Source organism: Telopea speciosissima, chromosome 4 (genome assembly GCF_018873765.1).
Source record: "Telopea speciosissima isolate NSW1024214 ecotype Mountain lineage chromosome 4, Tspe_v1, whole genome shotgun sequence".
In the NCBI taxonomy this organism is placed as follows: Eukaryota; Viridiplantae; Streptophyta; class Magnoliopsida; order Proteales; family Proteaceae; genus Telopea; species Telopea speciosissima.
In genome coordinates, this window is record NC_057919.1 from 23,154,316 (window position 1) to 23,173,558 (window position 19,243).

At 36.8% G+C, this 19,243-nt stretch overlaps 2 protein-coding genes across 2 annotated transcripts in view; one reads left to right on the forward strand and one right to left on the reverse strand.

Annotated features, from left to right (window-relative positions):
• Nucleotides 1-19,243, reverse strand: part of LOC122657632 (protein NRT1/ PTR FAMILY 5.10-like) — a 91,370-nt gene that overhangs the window by 41,443 nt on the left and 30,684 nt on the right. The gene's annotated exons all lie outside the window — the stretch shown is intronic.
• On the forward strand, nt 1,861-2,385 carry LOC122658119. The gene has a single exon (XM_043853016.1). The coding sequence runs from the start codon at nt 1,879-1,881 to the stop codon at nt 2,383-2,385; it is 507 nt and encodes a 168-aa protein (XP_043708951.1). The 5' UTR covers nt 1,861-1,878.

Genomic DNA, 19,243 nt, shown 5'->3' on the forward strand with positions numbered 1-19,243 from the left:
CAAAATAACAACATCCTAGTTTTTACTGCTTAAGCTATTGTATTATAGTTTGTGTTATTTCAATTGTTTATAAGAGATTGTAATACAGTTACCCAACAAACATCCTTTTGTCATCTTTCCTATCTTTAGTCCTTCTTCCAACCGTCAGAGAGGTAAGTATTAACTATTTTTTTTCTTTCTTTAATATATTGAAGGGAAGGCAGGGTTTGATAATAATGAAAAGGACTTTTTAATATATATTATATGCATTGATTGAAGAAAGAGAAAAAGACATAGAGCTATATATATTATATTTATTTATTACTTTATGTTTTGTGAAAGTAAAGAAAAGTTGCTTTATGTTGTCATTTAGAATATTCAAATTTTTATTATGCTGTTAATGTCTTGCTTTTGGGACACCAACTAGCATTATTTAAAGTTAGAGCACTTGTTTATATCAATTATTGAAGATAGTACTTAGTTATTGATTTATGTTTATTTTACTACTTATATAACATAGACATATTATATGTAAATCCAACTTGTTATATTTTAATCGATCATCAATCTGTGTCATGAGCATAGTTAGTAAATACGCGTATAATATGCATATTATACATATATCCAAACGTTTGGATGAAAAAAGTGTCGTATTGCATATAATACTTTAGAGTCAGATAAATACATGCATTTTAAGAGTTGTCGTATGATATTCGAATGAAACACGTATTATACGTTTACATATATATTAAAAAAAAAGGATTTTTGTCAAATGCTCCCCTAAAAATGTCCATTTGTCCAAATGCCCCTTTACAACTTTTCTAATTGTAAACTCCCCCTTACTTTAAAAACTTTGTAGTACTTTGGTCCCTATTGTTAATTTAAAACGTTAAATGCAAGTTTCAGGGTATTTAATGATCAAAATGCCTTTCTGATAAAAACCCTCCAAAATTAAAAAATGAAATAACCAAAATGCCCTCATCTTCTCCAAATGGTTTAGGATTTGAAACTGAAAATCAAACCCTAAACTATTTGGGGAAAATGAACCCTAAAATCAAACCTCCAAAACTGAAGTTGCATTGAAGAAATTTGTGGATTAAGGCGTATTAATCATCCAAAGATCCAGAGTAGGGTGAGTTTCAGTGTTTTTCGACATGGGTTTCCCCCAACTTCTTCATTCAATTGGGCTGATCACCCTTGTCTTGTTTCAGAGGCTGTTGAGTATGGTTGGTCTAGACTCGGCTTCGCAGCCGAAGCTTCATTGGGCTTATGTCCTGCTGCCGATATAAGCTGGGAGCTGTGTGCAGAATCGGTGGATTTCATGCAGAAGATTAGATTCAATCCTGGATCGAAGAAAATTGATATGGGTACCCTTCCTTCGGGTCCTTCATGCGTTATCAAATCTTCTCTGCCATTGCCAGGACCTCCATTTGAGAATGGCTCCTTCCCTCAAGAAGCTTATTTAGAGATCACAATTGTTTCTTGTCCTAACGATGAAGTTGACTCTATTCACAACGTTAAGAGAAGCCCTGGTTCAGGGGAGCTGACGAAACTAATTCCTCAGACTTCCAATGTAAGTGTACAGTCAGACTCATTAATCCATTTCACAGAAATCATTAATAGCAGTGGAAGGGTTCAAGAACTTGGAATTAAGGAAGGAGAAGGGCAGAACGAAATCCCTATGTTCTCTGTAGGGTTCAGCGTTGGTGGGTCTCTCCCAAGAGAACTCCCTGGAAACTATCCTGGCTCCATTGGATTCAATTCCAATGACTCTCTTTTCCTTGATGGTAAGTTATATAGTTTCTTCTCATTTCATCTTAATTTGTTTCAGATTACACAGTTTTAATCTTCAATGATGAAACCCAACTTAGATCCTTTCAATTTGCTCTGTAATCAGGAATGAAGCTCATCTGTGAAGCTGAAAAAACAGAGTGGGAAAGGAGAGACAAAGTGATTGGTTGTGGATTTGATCCAGCTCAGAAGGTGTTCTTCACTGTAGATTCAGAACTGGTTCATGTAATCAATTGCAATTCAGAAGAATTTGGTTGTCCACTCTACCCAACTCTAGCTTCAAATGTTGACATTACAGTTATAGTTAATTTTGGACAGAGTGATTTCAAGTATTTACCAGCAAATGCACAGAGGACTCCAAATCCATGTTTCATTGCTCCTCTTGAAAAAGGTTCTGCAGCTGGTTATGAAGATAGCAGAGATCTCTTCTCCATGGCAATAATTGATCCTCGATGGCTTAATTCGTCCAAGCATGACAACAATGGCGATAACATGTCGTCACCAGATCTTAAATGGGGAACCAATATGTCACCAGATCGGAAAGGGGAAACTGAAACAACTGAGCTATTCGAAATAGTCTTTTCAGGTACAGCAGATCAACAAGCAAATCGATGAGCAATGTTGGAACATATGATGCTTTTAATTAAGTTCATGAATCAGGGAACTTAGAATAAATAATCTATAAATTCTGATTGGATTCTAAACCAGACCAGATTCTGCTACACCAAGTGAAGTAGATGATGAATTTGTTGCAAATTCTTTGGTATGTTCTTGTCGATTTTGATGTTTGTTCGAATCGGAACAATGCAGCCAAGCTTATTGTTAGTTTTGAGGATTTAAAGGTTCTAAAGAGAAGATGAACTTGTTAAAAAGTCTCTCTCTCAAGGTAAGGAGCTGCTACAGTTGGTTTGAGAATGGCTTCATGTTATTAATCAAGTTGTTTTAGGAATGCCGGCAGAATTTTTTAGTTCTAATTTATTTTTCAATTTTCAACTCCACAAATTTCTTCAATGCAACTTTAGTTTTGAAGGTTTAATTTTAGGGTTCATTTTCCTCGAATGGTTTAAGGTTTGATTTTCAGTTTCAAACCCTAAACCATTTGGAGAAGATGAGGGCATTTTAGTCATTTCATTTTTTAATTTTGGAGGGTTTTTGTTAGAAGGGTATTTTGGTGATTAAATACCCTGAAACTAACATTTAACGTTTTAAATTAACGACAAGGACCAAAGTACTACAAGTTTTAAAAGTTGGGGGGGAGTTTACAATTAGAAAAGTTGTAAGGGGGCATTTGAACAAATGGGCATTTTTAGAGGGGCATTTGACAAAAATCCTTAAAAAAAAACTAAAATCTATCTTAACCGTTAAACCTATTCTAATACTAATCTTTAGATAAAAAAAAACCTAAAATCTACCAAACCCTTGTCTCTTCTACAGTGGCTGATTCCTCTTTTCCATTCCTCTCTATCTCTTCTTCCTCTTCTTGCATTCTACCGGCGATTGCAGCGGTGCTTCTTGCGTTCGTCGACCCGGCAATTGCAATGGTGCACTTGAAGCGACAATTCCTTAAGGTATTTTCCTAAAACCTTTTCCCGTCCATTCTTCTCCATCTCTATGTGGTCTCAACTCTTTCTTTGTGAACACTTTCCATGGTTTCTCTAATGATATTTCGTACATGGGATTGATTGAAGACCCATGCGTTTGTCTGTGACATGGCCTACCTACCTCCTCAATCCTTACCTACGTTTCAAAAAATGGAATCGGATCGGCAAAATTGGTTACAGTTAATCCCGATTTCTTTCATTTTGGAACACTTGACTCATCCTCCATTTCTAGGGTTCAGGCAGAATTTAATCGATTCAACAATAATATGATTGATCTGAGAGATTAGTTATTGATACCCCGTTTTTAGTATTTGGAGATAAAAAAGTGTAAATATAACCAAGTTTTCAGGCACAGATTGTTTGGATGGCTTTTTGGAGTCATGATTTTGTGCAATTAAATTTGGTAGTGGTTATGAATGATGCCTAGAGCTGTATTCTATAATACGTTAATTGAGAGATGCCTTAATCTGTAACCTGTAAACACCTAGCATACACCAAGATATAAATAAAAAATAATACTTTGATGGATAGAAATGAGAATAATAAATAACTCCTGCAACGGCCAATTCTGATTTCACAAACTATTTCATTTCAATCATCCATTTTGATTGGCCAATCTAATCCCTACAATAAAGAATGTAATGAATCTAAGCTTGTTAACCAATCAAACTATATATTTAGGCACATCAGTATATGCTATTATTGTGTTTATTAGGTGTACATGTCTATTGCATAGTGAATATATGTCCGTATTTTTGTTCCCGGATTTTTACATAGCCACTGTATTATATACGTATTAAACACGTATTATATTATTACCATATCGTATTATTGTGTCGGATTTTATTAAAAGTATTATTGCCATATAGTCCATTTGACTGTCGTACGTATCCGTTCCCGTATTATTGCCGTTCCCAAACTTACTAACTATGATCATGAGCGGGTTTCGACTCGTGTATATATATTTTTGAATAACTATTAGAATTTATTTGGTGTTTATAATTTTAGCTTGGCGGAAATTATTGTAAATGGCTAAGCATTTAACCATTTGTGCAAGTTTTAACGGGAACAATAGAATCTGTTGTCGAAACTAGTTAATATTGATTTTACCTATGTTTATATACTTGGGACCATGCATATTCCAACAATCTATGTTAGGAGATTGAATATGCTCTTGGAATTGTGGAGGTAAATTAAGTAACCCAGTTATGATTGAAATTAGGCTAAACTTGATGTCCACTAGAATAATGTGATGTGATTACTTGATAGTCTATTAAAGTGGATCAAATGTTAGACAACATGGTCTAGGTGTCCCAATGATAATATATTGATGCAATTGTTTAATGGAATTACTATTTGTCTTGTATCATTTCTGTTGATAAGATGTTCAGTGAAATTTTAACATGTTCAATTAAATTTTTGGGATCTTGCTGATTTATGGGGACAAATCTCATATATTATCAATGTATTTTTGTCTATGTTTTGAGTAGAACAAGCACAATAGCCTAATATATTAAATTATATTAGTGGTATTGAAAATACTATGTATTGATGGTCATGTTATGCATTAGTGACATTAGTGGTCATGGTATTATATTTGGCACTGGAATCTTGTATTTGGCATGACAAGCCTAATTCATTTGAACCCAATCTTTGTTTACTTAGTGAATCAATGGAATGTTTAGCATGAGACATGTCTTGATGAAAAAGGCTAAATTGTTACATCGAAAATTTGATTATAGTCATTGATGGAATGTCCAATGAATTGATTGAAATTTTTTTGTGTTCATAATTTAATGAACTTTTGACATCGAATTTAAGTTATCCGACGTGTCAGTGACGTTGCAGAAATTACATTGGACGTCAAACAAAGTATGTTGAAGGTTGGTACGATCTTAGTCTTTGTGTGTGGGCTTAGTTCTTTTGACCTGCCTAGTTTTATGGCTATTCAAGCTAAGTGGCATGTGTATTGAATGATGCCTAATTGATCAAATATTAATACTAACTTTATGGACATTTGTAAGAATGCTCAAGATTTATTTCATGTGCATTTGCATGGAACTATTAGTTAGATTTCTTGAGTTAACCATATATGATTGAGAGATATGCAATTGATTGTGCAAATATGATATGATTCATACATTTGGCATATGGAAGTAGGATACCCTGGAATTAAGAAAATTGATGAAATAATTAAATTGAGTTTAATTCCTAGGTTAATTAAAGTTGAATACAATGCCTGTGAACATTGGTTATCTGGCAAGATGACCAGAAAGATTTTTCCAGTGGAAGTGAAAATAAAGGAACTCCTTCGAGTAGTGCACTCTGACTTTTGTAAGTCGCTCAATGTGAGTACCCATAGTGGAAAGATTTACTTCATCACGTTTACTGATGATTTCTCCAAATGAAGGTATATTTATTTGGTTAGTAGAAAATTTGAAGCTTTTGAATGCTTCAAACGTTATTGAACTGAAGTGCAAAATCAGTTGGGAATGAACATTAAGGTTCTAAGAACTGTTCGTGCTGAAAAGCATAACTCTATTATTTAAGAAATTATGCGAAGAACACAAAAACAAAGTCTTTCACACCACATCAGAATGGTGTAGCTAAAAGATGGAATGTAACGCTACTCAATGTAGTATGTTGTATGTAATCATTTTTTTTTCTCTCTAAGAAGTTCTGGGGAGAGGTCATTCGCATAGGATATTATGAAAATTCCCCACTAAGTCTGTTAGATTTTCACCCTATGAGCTATGGACAGGTAAGAAATCGAACTTAGAAAATCTAAGGAAATGAGGATTAGTAGCTCATGTACTAATACCTGAATCATATAAGAACAAGTTGGATTCCAGAACTATCATATGCAAATTCATAGGACATCCAGAAGAATCAAAAGGATATAGGTTCTATAATAAAAAAAAAGGGATTATTGAGAGTCGTGACGCGAAATTTTTAGAAAAACTAGAAGAGGAACCGACGAAGGAGGATCTTGGACCCCTAGATGTCATTAAAGATGACTATGATATTGACTCTCACGATAAACCAGGAATTTTCAATCAAGGAACACAAGGTCTTGGAGATCAAGTTGATCCTAAAGAACAAAACCCGGAACTTAAGGTAAGTGGGAGAAAAAGAACAAGAGCACCTCCAGCTTATTTAGATGATTACTAATTTTATCTGTGTAAGCCAACTTGTTACACAGTTGACACATATGTGGAAGAAGTAGTTGATCCTGTAACTTACTATAAAGTGATAAAATTGTGAGAATCAGGTGAATGGTTGAATGCCAAGCAGGAGGAAATTGATTCCATCACAAAAAATAAAGTTTGGGAACTATGTGTCCTACGAAAAGGGTATAAATGCCATAGGTTGTAAATGGGTACTTAAGAAAAAGTACAAAGTAGATGGGTCTATTGATAAATTCAAGGTCCGATTAGTCGCAAAAGATTACACCCAAAAGGGAGAAATAGATTACCAAGAAACTTACTCACCGGTAGTAAAATTTGCATTGGCACTAGTTGCACATCTGAAGTTAGAATTGTTTTAGATAGACGTGAAAACTGTCTTTTGAAATGGCGAGTTGAAAGAGACCATATATATGTGACAACCTGAAGGTTTTTCAGGGAATGAGACAGGAAGATAAAGTACGTAAACTTAAAAAGGTCTTTATGGTTTAAAACAGTCATCATGTCAGTGGTATCTTGTATTCCACAAAACGATCCTTAAATTAGGTTTTATGACTAACAAGTTGGACATTTGTGTATACATCTTGAAGAGTGGGCGTAGTTTTACTATACTCTCCTTGTATGTTGATGAATTACTGTTAGCTGAAAATGACTTAGATATGTTGAACAAAATCAAGTTTGAACTCAGTAATAGATTTGAAATGAAGGATAAGGGGGAAGCATCCTATATTCTAGGAATTTAAATCTTGAGAGATAGAATACAACATACGTTGTGAAAAAATACTTAAGTTCTGTGATAAAAAAAAAAAATTGGGATGCAGAATTGCAATCCCTTGTCAATACCAATTGTATTGGGAAAGACTTTGACGAAAAGCCAATATCCTCAAGACAGACAGGAAAAATTGAATGTACCTTATGCTTAGGCAGTAGGTAGTTTGTTGTACGCTATGTTGTGTACACAACTGGATTTGGCCAATCCAATCGGTTTGGTAAGTAGATACCAAAGGAATCTTGACTTTGCCTATTGAGAAGCAGTGAAAAGGATTGTGAAGTACTTCAAAGGAACGACACACTTGAAATTGTGTTTCCAAGCGAAAAAGCTTGAGATCATTGGAAACTCCGATGGTGACTTTAGAGGTGATAAAGATAATTGTAAGTCCACCTCTGATCATGTGTTTATATTTAGAGGTGTAGTTGTTTCTTGGAGAAGCAAGAAACAAGGATGTGTTGCAAGGCACACACAGGAAGCTGAGTATATTATTTGTAGTATGTCAACTACTCATGCAGTCTTGATAAGATGGTTCTTATTGGAATTTGGGCTGGGTCTTGTAAATGGATCAGTGAAAATATTCTATAATAATCAAGTGGCAATAAGCTTGATACATAGTGGCTCAAATAGCTCGGAAGAGAAACGTATAGAGATACAATATCACTATATACGAGATATAGTTGAAAATGATGAAATTAAAGTAATCTATATACCTACGAACGATATGGTAGTTGATCCCCTTGCAAGGGGAGTTTGTACGGAAGCCTATATTAAACATGTAAATTTAATGGGATTTAGAACAATCCAAATCTGAAAATTTTGAACTAAATGTTTGAAATATTTATGGTACTTAGAGCAGTCTAAGTCTGGAATAGGAATTATATGTTCCTTGTCATGACAATGGAGATTTTTTGTTATTCCTAGAAATAGGAATGGAAATGAAGATGTCATGACGTTTGTTCTTTGAAAAGGGAACGGGAAGTTTGAATTCGGCCAACATGGCCAAGTGGGAGATGTTGGTTATATGGCTACGATGCCCTCATCCAACAGACTCGTATTTATCCCATAAAAGAAGGAATAAGGAGAGAGATTTTGGGTGGGCGATTTCTAATAAGGAGGAAGCCGTTACTCTCCAACGGCACATTCACAAAGCCTACAAATAGTAGACTTTGAGAAGAAAAGGTACTTATCACCGTGGAGCCCTATATCGCCAATGGTCTCTCATCGTCCCTATCTCTTTGCTTGCTGTGTTTTCTTGCTCTCTTTGATTTGTAACAAGGATTCTCTTAGTGGCGTTATCTTAATTGATCACATTCATGGTGGCGTTGTACTCTCACGTAAGAAACGTCGCACTTCCTGGATATGCTCCTTTATCACTTGCTTAGAGAAATCTCTATTAAATCATTTATCCTTCCATGTATGTCCAAACACCTTCTCGGCAAACTCTTATCGTATTGAAGTTTGACAAATGATCAGGGGATCATGGAATGTACTAAATTTCCTTCTCATATCTCTTGCCATGTGGAAGTAAATGTGGGCAAACTATGTAAAATTAAAGAGTATAGGAAACACCTATCATATACATTAACCTAAAGTCTAACTCATATACTCATAATCCATCCTATCATAACAATCCAAAAATATTAAAACCTAAGCACACAGAATAGTCTGCTAAAATGTTTATATTTTGTGGAATTCTCGAAGGTTTGCAAAAATCAAAAGAATTAGGAGTCACTTCCGCCACCATTTGGATTAATTTCCTGAATTTGGTAAAATGTCCACTTTTGCTTGAACACTTTTAATAATGTAACTTTTATTAAACAATATCATATATATATATATATTTCGGTTGCTCACTAGTTAACCGCTAGAGCTAGATTGGAGAAGCTTAGGTTGCATGTGGATACTAATGTAGTTTCTTTTCTGTTTTGTTAATGATTAGTTAGTATCTTCTTCTCATAAAAAAATATTTATGAGATAAAGATTGTACGGATTTTTATTTTTTAACACAAAGATCAACAATTTATTCCTCATTTTAGGGAAATTTCTTAGATCTACAGATTAAAATAAGATTTACAAAACTGAAAAGTAAAAATTATGTTTTACATTTGCAAGTTATACAGTTGAAAAGATTTACCTAATCCCCATATGAGTAAAAAAAAACATAAAAGAAAAACCTAGAATACCCCGCCGCTTCTTTGTTTTTCTCTCCTTTCTTCTTCCTTGGACAAGCAACCACTCCCTCTTCCCTCCTCTCCCCCCCCCCCCCTCCTGCAATCTCACCCCTTAGTCCCGCACCACCCCATTACCACACATCTAAACAACACTCGTGGGGAGAGCCACAGCCAGACCTATGGCTTTATTTACATACCAACCAAAAAAAAAGGGGGGGGAAGGGGAAGGGGAAGGGGAAGGGGAAGGGGGGGCAATTACTATCACTACCCTATATTTAGCCTATATTTATTAAAATTACCCTATCTTAAACTTCTTTTCTGAAACTACCCTGCTTTTAAACTTTTACATCTCCTTCTACCCTCATATTTTTAAATACCCAGATTGTCCTTCCTTTTCACCTAGTAACCTGCTAATCTATTTAACCTACCATTCATCTTCTACTTTTTACTATTTTTGTCATTAAAATAGTAAAAAATGAAAGCACCCACCCGCTTCTTCTCTCTCCCATTTTTTACTCTATTTGTTTTGTTTTGTTTTTTTTTTTCTTCAATCTTTCTATTTAATTAATTTTTCATTCAACATTTCATCCTCATCGTTTTCCTTTGAATAGATCATGGTTCTATGTACCGGTATTGTATCTCCCGTATCGGGTGATACGTACCGATTTTTCTAGTCACCGATACTGATACTGTAGGTAGCACGGTATAGACAAGGGGTAAAATTGTCAGAAAACTCATTTTTAAGGAGACTAAGGGGTAATTTTGCCTGATACAACCGATTCAGGCCAATACCGTATCGGTGTCATATCGGTTTTGTAGGTTACCGATATCAGTTCCGATACCGTGCACTAAACCATGGAACAGATCGACTCTCTTCAAAGCACCCCACTTCTTCTCTCTCTTCCTATTTTTATTCAATTTACTTTTTGCTATTTTTGAAGAGAGTCAATCTGTTTCATGGTTTTAGTGCACGATATCGGAACGAGAATCGATAACCTACAAAACCGATATGATATCGATATGATATCGGCCGAGATCAGCTGTATCGGGCAAAATTACCCCTGAATCTCCTTAAAAATTAATTTTTTGACCATTTTACCCCTTGTCCGTACCGCATGGTATCGGTATCGATGACTAGCAAAACCAATACCGGGCAATATGATACCGATACTTAGAACCATGATCTGTTTGAAGAAAAACGATGAGGATGAAATGTTGAATAAAAAATTAATTAAATAGAAAAAATGAAGAAAAAAAAACGAATTGAGTAAAAAATAGGAGAGAGAAGAAGCAGGTGGGTGCTTTCATTTTTTATTATTTTAATGACAAAAATAGTAAAAAATAGAAGATGAATGGTAGGTTAAATAGATTGCCAGGTTACTAGGTGAAAAGGAAGGGCAATCTGGGTATTTAAAAACATAAGGGTAGAAGGAGATGTAAAAGTTTAAAAGCAAGGTAGTTTCAGAAAAGAATTTTAAAATTGGATAGTTTAAGTAAATATAGGCTAAGTGTTGGGTAGTGATAATAATTGTCCCCCCCAAAAAAAAGTAGAAGGGTGCTTCCCCAGGCCGCCCGAGCCCTTTTCTTCTACGAAAAAACTGGTGTTGGTGGTGTTGACAGGCGGTGTCCTTCCCATGTGGTTTGGACAGCCATGCATGAATGATTCACAAAACATTTCTCTGTGTTTCTTTTTACCTATTTTTTCTTAAACTTACAATGAAGAAAATCGATTCTCAAAATTCAAACTGACTTTGAAATCTGTAAATAAGTGTGCCCTCTTCGAACCTCTTTGATATTCTGTAATTCTTTGTTTTTTATTTGGATATATAGTGATGCTGAAAATTATATTGTCTTAATTGAAATGCTTAATTTGTTCTAGTAGATGCATATTAGCAAAGTTGATTTGGGATGAATGAGATCCATAGAGCCTGATGTCATCTATGCTATTGTGTTTTATAACAATGGTCAGCGTTCTTCCCAACTACACGAAGACACCAAATTAAGAGCCATAGAGCCAAGATACAAACAAAACATACCAACAAGAAGCAGTTCTACCAGTGGAGCGGGTTAATTTGTAGGGATGGAAAGGGGTGGGGTGGATTTTAGGGGGAGGGAGTGGGTGGGGGAAGAGTCGGAGAGATCAGGAGAGAGAGGGAGGGGTGGGTCTGGTAGAGGTGGAGGTAGAGGTACGGGGCAGGTTTGCACCGAGGAGGGAGTGATTGCCGTCGAAGGAAGAAGAAGAAGAAAGGAGAGAGAAGGATGTTGGGACTTGGGGGTATTTTAGGTTTTTCATTTACCTTTTTATACTCATATGGGGATTAGGTAAATCTTTTCAACAGCATAACTTGCAAATGTAAAACATAAGTTTTACTTTCCATTTTTGTGAATCTTTTTTTAATCCAGTAGATCTAAGAAATTCCCCCTTTAAAATATAGATTGTATGGTTTTTTTAGAAACATTTTATATTTTTATAAAGAAAAAATTACATTGTCATCCCCTGAGGTTTGTATTAAATACAAAATGACCCCTTATATTTCTAAATTATACAATCACACTCCCTGAGTGGACGATGTTAAATAATACATTTTAAATACCAACTTTTTCCTTCAATTAAAATAACCCTACTCTAATTTTTTATTTTTCTAACATTAAAAAGTGGGACCGACCACTATTTCTTCTTCTTCTTTTTTCTTGTTCTTCTTCAACCACCACCGCACCACCACTGCAACCTTCGTCCCACTCCATCGTTGACCTGCAACTCCACCGCATAGGTACAATTGTCCCACTCCATCGTTGACCTGCAACTCCACCGCATAGGTATTCATTTGTACGTGGATGTCTTCCTTGGGTCTCCTTCAAGGGAGCGAAACACGTTTATAACTTTGGATGTTCTCTTACCACTGATGGATTATTGTTTTTGTTTTCATTGAAATAAAAAAGTATAAACATCAAATGAAACCAAAAAATGAAAAGAAAAGAAAATTCTATTTTTATGAAACTGGGACAGGGATGACGTGTTTGACACTTGAGGACCAGACAAACTACTAGATGGCCACTATCTCTGCCACAGTGAGAATGGTTTCTTAGAGAGAAAGGAATTGATGGAAAATGAATTCTTTAATCTAAATGAAACATCAAATGTCAATAATGTATGGTTTGTGTCCAAGACTTCACTAATGTTGTAAGCAATGCTAGATGTCTAATTTTCTGAAGTTTGGAATTATATAACAGCATTTGCACACACCACCCCCTCCCACCAAATAAAAAATTTGCGGAAATAAGAAGTAAGGGATTTTAAGAGATCCGATGCAGCTGGTTATGGGGTCATAGAGCAAGACTACAATAAAAACTCTCTTTGTATTGACATGTTAAGTGTTGTATAATTCCTCAAAATATTTGATTCTCCAGTTGGAGAATATATAGAGATTACATGGAGTGAGACAGCTCACTAGACTTCACAAGGTAAGATTACATAAAATATTGAGTGATACATGCTTAGATAATCTAAAATAAAATAAGAGAAAAGAGAGAGATAATAGGGAGAGAATGAGGGAAAATAATAGAAAATAGAAATTAAGGATGGGAGAGAAGAAATAGGAGAGACAATAGAGAGGCTTTACGGATGAAGCCGGACGTCTGGTTTATTGGGAGGTAGCCGGCCTCTCTCAATATTAATTCATGAATAGTTTCAATTTTCCAAAGTCTGTTTTCTATTGTACCATTAAAAAATAAATACACGTATAGTAAGTGGTTATCACAACTACCTACCTCCCACTCTTACAATTTTTCTTTAATTCATCCCATTGCTAATAACTAATTACATACTTTCTATTGGTAATTAACTACTTAATATCAAATAACTATTAATAATTAATTACTTAATATTAAATAACTATTAAATATGATAAACATGGAGTACGTAACATTGAGTTACCATAGGACAAAGATTCAGATCAGAACTTGCAACTCAAAGAAAAGATCTTATATCACATGTGATGAAAAACAATTACACATGTGAAAAATGAGAGAGGGAGATATAATTCAATACACCCCCTCAAAGTGGAGAATCGGGCACCCGAATCTTCAACTTGTTCCTCAGAAATTGAAAATGAGTAGTGTCAAGTGCCTTTGTGAGAGTGTTAGAGAAACTGACTCGTTAGAGTACTTATGACTCTTGATATCATGTGAAGTCTTCTCATCTTCATTAATAACTGAAGTGATATTTATACTTGTGACAACTGAATAGTTGACAATAAAAGTATGTAACAGACTCTAACAAACCCTAGGCAACTACGTGACAGCTGGGGAGAGCTGGGGAGAGCTTGTAACAGCAATACATGGAGCATTGATAGTATGTGTGTCTCAGTACATAGGACTTCCTACAATGGTTGTTTTAATGTAAGTTCTTATCCATGCCAACGCATGCCATCACATTCAGCCTTATCCAATCTAGTTATTTGTGGAATGTATGAGTGTATAGCATTGAATTAGATTAGAGAATCAAATGTACAGCTACATTGCATTAGACTAGGAGATCATATCCCTTAGACTAGGGAGGCAATCATGCCACTAGATTCCTATCATTTTAGGTAGATCCTCCTACAATTGGGATTTCAAATTTGGAATTTCAAATCCCTTAGGCTCTTCAAAATTCGTCATTCTCAACTTGGAATTCCAAATTTCTTAGGCTCTCCAAAATTCGTCGCCTCTCACAATGGGAGACACCTCCAATACACCTACGGTGGTGCCATTATCCTCTTCTTATCCATATTTTCTAAACTCTTTAGATCAACCAGGTTCTTCCCTAGTTACTCCGCTTCTTGATGGGGATAATTTTCCCACCTACCATCGCTCGATGCTTATGGCCCTCAAGGCAAAGAATAAGTTGATGTTTCTCGATGGTTCTCTTGCCAAACCCAACCCTACATCCCCTGATTATACTAATTGGGTGCGCTGCAACAGCATGGTGCGCTCATGAATTGTGCATTCAACTACATCTTCTATCTCTCATAGCATTTTGTGGATCGACTCAGCCACAAACATATGAAAAGACCTACATGAACGATTTTCACAAATGAACGCTCCATGGATTTTTGAGATCTGCAGGGCTATCTCCACACAGGTACAGGGCACTGACTCCATAGCTGCATATTTTACTAAAATCAAGGGATTTTGTGATGAGCTCCTTTCCTATCAAGCTTGTAACCTGCAATAATAATGAAGAAGAGAAGAGAAGAAGAGGGGAAGAAGAATGCTGCAACGCAGCCCTTAGAATCTCATTCATATCTCAACGAAATAAAGAGAAAACATATAAAGGAGGGTTGGGGGCAAATAAGGAAAAAACCAACCAAAAGAGGACTAATTGGAATTCTCGGGATTAGCGCCAAATGGTAATCCTAAGACCTCTTTTGGTCTTATTAAACCACTCTTAACACTCCCCTTCAAGCTGGAGCATATATGTTTATCATGCCCAGCTTGTTACAAATGTAATCAATCTGCCCACAACCCATAGGTTTGGTAAACACATCAGCTAATTGTTCACCAGTTTGAACATGACTTGGCATAATCAAGCCACTCTGCATCTTCTCACGAACAAAATGGCAGTCTATCTCAATATGCTTCGTCCTCTCATGAAAGACGGGATTGGAAGTAATATGAATAGCTGTTTGATTATCGCACCACAGCCGCATAGGAATTGAAGGATCAAATCTCAACTCAGGCAATAACTGTTGTATCCACATCAGCTCACATGTCAAATGTACCATGGCCCTATATTCTGACTCAGCGCTAGATCTGGCCACAACGGTCTACTTCTTGCTCTTCCAAGACACAAGATTTCCTCCAACATACGTACAATATCCTGTAGTAGATCTCCTGTCAACTGGAGACCCTGCCCAATCTGCATTTGAAAAACCTTTAATTTTAGTATGAACATGATCCCAATATACTATTCCTCTACCTAGAGCTTTCTTGAGATATCGTAGAATCTTGACAACAGCGTCCCAATGAGAGGTCCAATGAGAAGAAAGGAACTGGCTCACCACGCTGACTGGAAAAGCAATATCAGGTCGGGTAACTGTTAAGTAATTTAACTTACCCACTAACCTTCTATACCTTTCTGAATCATCAAGTATGTCTCCCTCTTCAGAAGTGAGCTTCACATTATGATCCATAGGAGAGTCAACTGGCTTGGATCCAAGCATACCTGTCTCAGTGAGTAAGTCCAACATATACTTTCACTGTAAGAGAAAAATGCCCTTCTGAGATTGAGCAACTTCAATGCCCAAGAAATACTTTAACTTCCCTAAATCCTTGGTCTGAAATTTCTGCTGGAGATGTAACTTCAACTACCCTATTCCAGATGAGTCATTTCCAGTAATAATAATATCATCTACATACACTGTCAGAAGAATCCTTCCTGCACCTGACTATCTGTGGAAGAAGGAATGATCACTTCCACATCTAGATAGACCAAACTCAAGAACCACTTCCGTGAAACGTCCAAACCAAGCACAAGGAGACTGTTTAAGTCCATACAATGATTTCTTCAAGCGACACACCAAACCAGAAGACTCCCCCTGAGCAAAAAATCCAGGAGGTTACTCCATATACACCTCCTCCTGCAGAGTACCATGGAGAAACTCATTTTTGACATATAGCTGAAACAAGGGCCAATGATGAGAGGCAGCCAGGGATATCAAAATGCATACAGAAGCAAGCTTGGCAACTAGGGAGAAGGTATCCAAGTATTCAACACCATACACCTGAGCATAACCCTTGGCCACAAGTCTCGCTTTCAACCGAGTAAGAGACCCATCAGGGTTAACTTTAACAGCATAAACCCAACGACAACCAGTAGCATTCTTACCATGGGGCAGAGGAACAAGTTCCCACGTGTTATTCTCTCTCAACACCGATAATTTTTCATCAATAGCAGTCCTGCGACCAACAATAAATAATGCCTCAAATAAAGACTTAGGAATCGGATGAGTTTCAATAGTAGACAAAAAGGAACGAAAACCAATAGACAAGCCATAATAAGAAACAAAAATAGAAATAGAATGATGAGTACAACTCCGAGTACCTTTACGTTGGGCAATAGGTAGATCAAGATCAGAAATAATAGGAAGAAGGGGAGTTGTACTTACAGTATGATCTACAGTGGAAGAAGACATGGTAAAACTAGTGAGAATAGGAGGGGCAACAGCTACAGGTGGTTTAGGGGCGGCAACAACCACTTCCGGTTCAGGAGGACAGCAGTAACTTGTGGTTTAGGGGGGCAGCAGCCACCATGGGTTCATGGACATACACATGAGTAGTGGGAGGATGATTCTGAGAAGCTGGAGCAGGACCCTATGGCAAAGAAAACTGAATAATACACATAGGGAAAAGTATCATCTAAGCTAGATGGATCAACTGGTTCAGTATGGTATGAAGCAAACTCAAAAGAAGAGGCATCAGAAGTGATAAAATATTTGCGCAACAGAGGAGAATAACCAAGAAAAAACATTTAATGGCCTTAGGATCCAATTTGGATAGCCCAGGCCGATGATCACGAATGAAGCACACACAACCAAAAATTCGTGGAGGCAAAGAAAATAAAGACTCATTGGGAAATAACAATGTATGAGGAATACCCCCTTTAAAATAGATGATGGCATGTGATTAATAAGATAGCAAGCTATCATCACTGCATCAGCCCAAAACACTTTAGAAACTTTCATCTCAAATAGCAAGGAACGAGTAACTTCCATTAAATGGTGATTCTTCCTTTCCGCCACACCATATTGTTGTGGTGAGTTAGAACAGGAAGACTGATGGATAATACCATGCTGAATCATAAAAGAAGAAAGAGAGGAAGAAAAATAATCTTTGGCATTATCACTGCGTAAAATTTTCACACACACACCAAATTGAGTTTGGATTTTAGGGACAACTGCACAAAAGATAGAGAATAATTCAGATCTGTTTTTCATTAAATATAACCATGTGACCCTTGAATGGTCATCAATAAATGCAACAAAATATCTAACATCAAGCTTAGAAGTAACAGGACATGGACCCCAAACATCTGAGTGTACTAACGAGAAAGGAAATGCTGAACGCTTATTGACCCTAGGTGGGTAACTCACACGATGGAGCTTCTCAAACTGACAAGACTCACACTCCAGACTAGATATAGAACTAAAAGTAGGAACTAATTTTTTAAGGCTCTCCAAAGAAGGATGACCAAGCCGGCAATGAATCTGATGAGGGGAAGCAACACTAGTGCAAGCCACAGGTGAAGAACCATCCAATAAATACAGCCCCTCTGACTCCCATCCACTACCAATCTTCCTCCTCGTAGAAAGATCCTGGAAGACACATGAATCAGGATAAAAGGTCACAGAATAGTTAAAGGTTTTAGTTAATTTACTAATAGACATAAGATTAAAAGGAAAATTAGGAAGGTAGAGAACAGAGGACAGAGATGACGAAGAACTGGGTTGAACAGTACCAGTCCCTTTAACTCTAACTAAGGACCCATCAGCCAAAGTAACACTAGAAGAGGATGGGGACAGAGAAGCAAATATACCTGACATCCCAGACATATGATCAGAAGCCCCTAAATCAATAATCCAGGGACAAGAAGTAGCGGAGAGACATGCAGTGGCATTACCTGTCTTGACTAAAGTAGCAGTGGAAGAAGTAGGCTAAGACATCTAGAACTGATTGTAGTGGGTAAATACCTCCTCTGTCACAACCATTACCTTATTTGCAGATGGTTGAGTCTGTGGGGCTGACTCACTGTTAGTAGCTGAATTAGCAAATTGTTACTGGGGAGGTTTTCTATGAAGCTTCCAACAAAATCTCTGAATGTGTCTAGGCTGGTTGCAATGATGATAAGTTCAAACAAATCTTGAGCCATCAGAAGAAGTACTAGACTAACCAAAACCTTGCTGGTTTTGGGTTTTCCCTGTGCCATAGCCACCACCACGGCCACTGGTGCCACCATCATGACCACGGCCTCCACCACGATTACCACTATCTCCTCGTGCGCAATTCCCCGTCTCTAATTGTGATAACAGGGCAGAATTCTCAACAGAAAGTGTAGGCTCCTTAGAGCCATCCCAAGATACTCGAAGTACCCTAGCAAAGGTATCAGTTAGCGTGGCAACAGTTGCATCTCCAAGGATTTGAGACCGAACTGACTCAAACTCTTGTCCAAGACCTCCTAAGAACCCACGACAGCCAATCGCTCCCTTTGACTTTGCATCTATTTCACATCAACCGAGATAGGAAGAAGGGAGTTCAATTCTTCATACATTCTCTTATAATCAACAAAGTATTGAGTGACAGAACGTCCCTTCCTTTTACTGCGATAGAACTCTTGAGAGAGTTCAAAAATCCGTGACAAGTTATTTTGGCCAGAATATAACACCCCCAAATAATCCCACAATTCTTTCACTGTATCGATGTGGGTAACGAGGTCAACTATGTTGTTCTCCATTGAATTCAACATCTGGCCAAGAATTCGAGCATCAACAGTAGCCTAAGTTGTGTCATTCTGTCCCTATCAAATGAGCTTGTTGATCACGACCAGTCAGAACCAGGTTCATAATCTTTCTCCATTGCTGATAATCTGCTATACCTTCAAGCTTCTTTTTTGTGTATCGATTGGCAGAAGAGGACACAACCTTTGTGACCACTGCACTTTTTTGTTCATCATCCATAATAATGTTCAAGCAAGATCACAAATAAAAA